At 36.2% G+C, this 3,438-nt stretch overlaps 1 protein-coding gene across 2 annotated transcripts in view; it reads left to right on the top strand.

Annotated features, from left to right (window-relative positions):
• The window catches only part of GYS2 (glycogen synthase 2), a 42,783-nt gene that overhangs the window by 18,116 nt on the left and 21,229 nt on the right, over positions 1-3,438 (top strand). For both annotated transcript variants that reach the window (XM_006912674.2, XM_015589989.2), the window contains one exon: positions 10-154. In XM_006912674.2, the coding sequence (XP_006912736.1) occupies positions 10-154 (145 nt within the window). The remainder of the gene's footprint in view (positions 1-9; positions 155-3,438) is intronic.

The following is a 3,438-nucleotide window of genomic DNA, read 5'->3' as shown; positions in this document are numbered from 1 at the left end:
TTTTAACAGTTTAACATAGACAAAGAGGCTGGGGAAAGGCAGATTTATCATCGGTATTGCATGGAGCGAGCCGCAGTCCATTGTGCTCATGTGTTCACCACAGTTTCTGAAATAACAGCAATAGAGGCAGAACACATGCTGAGGAGAAAGCCTGGTAATTATTACCCCTGAGTTTGTCACTGATCTTTCAGTTCCAAATGGCATTAGAGCAAGAGAACCTTGTTTAAAACAAAAAATAAAAATAAAACAATACAGAAAAATTTGCATTCACTATTACCACCCAAATCTTCACCCATACTTTCATTTTCAGTGGCTTTGCAGTAAAACCAACACTAAGCTATATCTGGAACACAGTAGTATTCAGTTTGTGCTTGTTGAATAAATGGACTATGCTTGAAATGCCCTAGGTCTGAACTAGATTATCGTAATGACTTGGTGCGTTTGACCAAGTTAAGCTGACTTTTCTATTTTAAGAAAATGAAAGTTCAGAAAATAACAGAAATTTGTGCAAGACTATCCCAATTCTACATCTTATAACATTGCCTCATTGTTTCTGTTTGGTAGAAATCTGTTGTTTTACTTCCTCTAAGATGTTCTTGCCAGTTTTTCTGGGAACTAGCCACAGGCCATCCAGAGGTGGTAAAACCAAGAAGCATATTCATAAAACGTGACCCTATCACCTGGCCACAGATGATTGGTCCAGAGGTAGACACCTGGCATAAGCCAGGTCTATCAGAATGCTCTCATAGGAAGAGGTCTACACAGATGAGTCTGTTCGAATGCTTTCCTGTATAATAAAAATGTCAGCTTTGAAGCTGTTTACACTGTCCATTTTTTATTGTGTTTCATGGGATACAAAAAAAAGTGAAACTACAGCGAAATGCCATAAGAAGCAGAAACAGACGGAAAGAGAAGACTCTTGAGATTCTCCACAGTAATTTAGACTATAGCTCAGCTAAATTTTTGCATCGAGACTGTTCAGCATTCTATTACTAAATTTTTCAGTATTATACTTAAGTTGAAGTTAGTAGGTTTCTGTTACTTGCAGCCAAATGGTTCTAATTAACATATCTTCCTTGCTTAATTCCTGTGGTCTTGTCTCTAGTTGTCTTTCTTTTAGATACTAGCTGAAAGTCTAAAGATCATATTTCGAAGTGTTAGATAAGTAAAAAAAAAGAAAAAGAAAAAAAAAGAACCCAGGTAATTTGCACAGAGGTAACATAAAGATCCTACGCTGTCCTTTTTTCTTTCCAAGAATTCTCTTGGATTCACCTGGATTTTCCCTCTCATGCCTCCAACAAAAACAAAAACATGCCCAGCACCTCCACCTAAGTACTCCCTATTCTCTTACCTGCTTTACTCTTCTCCATGGCACCAACTACCCCTGACATATTACTTGGTTATTTGAATATTTGGTTTATTATCTGCCTCCTCCATTTAGGTTACAAGCACTATGAAGTTAAGTATATTGTTTTCCTATATATTTCATTTCTATGGTCTTACCTGTACATTTTCTTACTGAATTACTTCATTACCTAGAGGGAGAAGAGAGATTCCATGGTGCCAGATTAACTATATATATAATTAAGAATAGCAATTTCCACCTCTCACCCCCGTCCTTATTTCAAAGGCATCTGTGTTATAAAGGATTCTTTTTCTATCCAAATTCTGAATTTATTCTAAGGAAATCTCTATTGTGTGGTCTTGGTGGGTGGCAATACTCTGCCTTCCACCACCACAGCAAAGGAGGACAAAATGTGATATTTTTCCTGTTTCCAAGCAGGTAAGAAGCAAATAATTCAGAATCAGCCAATCAGATTCTTCTGCCTGGGGCTTTGAATGATGAGGAAATAATGCAAAGAGGCAAAGGCAGTTGGAGAATATTCATTATCATCAGTGTCAGGGTGAAACCCAACAGAAAAAATAAGAGAGTGTCTGTTTCCACACATTCTTACCAACAATGAATTTTTAATTATTTTAGTCTTTGACAATTGGATATGTAAAAAATAGTATGGCATATTAATTTGTCTTTGAATACTGAGTTTTAACATTTTTTATCTGTTTGGTATTTGTATTTAAAGTCACAGTTTTAACTATGTCACTATGTAAAAGTGCCCATATGATTCCATATCTATCAATGAGGCATAAAAACATTTTAAAATCTTATATCTTAAGCCACATAAGTAGCAGTGTGCTGAGACCAGCTCATATGGGCTCATAAGAACCAATAATTAAGTCACTCTCTCTCTCTCTCTCTCTCTCTCTCTGTCTGTCTGTCTGTCTCTCTTGTTCTCTCTCTTTCTTTCTCTCTCTGTCCTGATCGTTAAACTTTACCAGCATGTCATTGCATGTAGGCCTGTATGTGTGAAATTATTCTGCGGAGTAAATATGGATTTTAGAAGACCTAAAATAGGTCTTCTTTCTTTCTTAGGTCAATAAACTAAGAAATTAATTTCAAGACTAAGGTATTTTATTTTTAATGGTTTGAAACAGTGAGAAAATTCCAGAAGAATTAAGGTCATAATACAATTGTATTTATACACATTCTTGCCCTCTATATCTTTCTGGATAATACAGCTGCCTAACATAATGAATAAGGGCTTAGACCCCAGGCCAGGCTTCCTTGGTTTTAAATCCTACCCCTGAAAATTTGTAGTTAACTTGACATCGGGCAAATAACCTCTCTGCAGGCCAGTTTCTTCATTTATGAAATGAGGACAGTGAAAAAAAACTTACTCTACATGGTTTGGGAATTAATATTTGTCAAATACAATAGAGTCTGGCACGAAGTAAGCCCTATATAAATGTTATAGAAAGATGAATAATACATTGTAAGAGGGAATTTTCTACTATCCTGATCACACTCGACAGTTCATCTAGGAATTATTCACATGAGGACTTTTACTTGGAAACCTTGGCAATCTAAAATAGACTCTGCCGTGGCAAGGTGTGTAAAGGAGTATAGTATGTGCTCAACGACTTAGTAAAAACTCATAAAAAACAGCAGTTCCCCCACCTGCCAACACAAGGCATGACCAAGAAGCCTGGGTTGACTTTGTGGAACCATTTCAAGGGAATAATAGCCTGTTAACTCTAAATATCCTTCAGAATGATGGCATATCTATACTTCTAGCTCAAATCTCCATTGCAAAAATCTCCATTGCCATGTGCTAAATTTTTGGACATAGCTTCTTTTTTTATTACTTTTGTTTTTACTGCTGCTAAATGAACATGTGTCCAACTCAGTAGGTAGTTATTATCTTGAACTCCAGTAGTCTCTGTCTTTCTTATCACATAACAGCGTTGTGGAGTCTTCCTTCCTGAATCATAAAAGCTTTTGGGCATTAGAAATAAAGGGTTTCCTTTCCAATTTTCCAAATAGATGGAATATTTTCTTCACACTTGGTCAAAATAAGAGTTAAGATGTATTAGTGCACA

Source organism: Pteropus alecto, unplaced genomic scaffold, assembly GCF_000325575.1.
Source record: "Pteropus alecto unplaced genomic scaffold, ASM32557v1 scaffold103, whole genome shotgun sequence".
NCBI lineage: Eukaryota > Metazoa > Chordata > Mammalia > Chiroptera > Pteropodidae > Pteropus > Pteropus alecto.
This window is presented reverse-complemented; position numbering and strand designations above follow the sequence as displayed.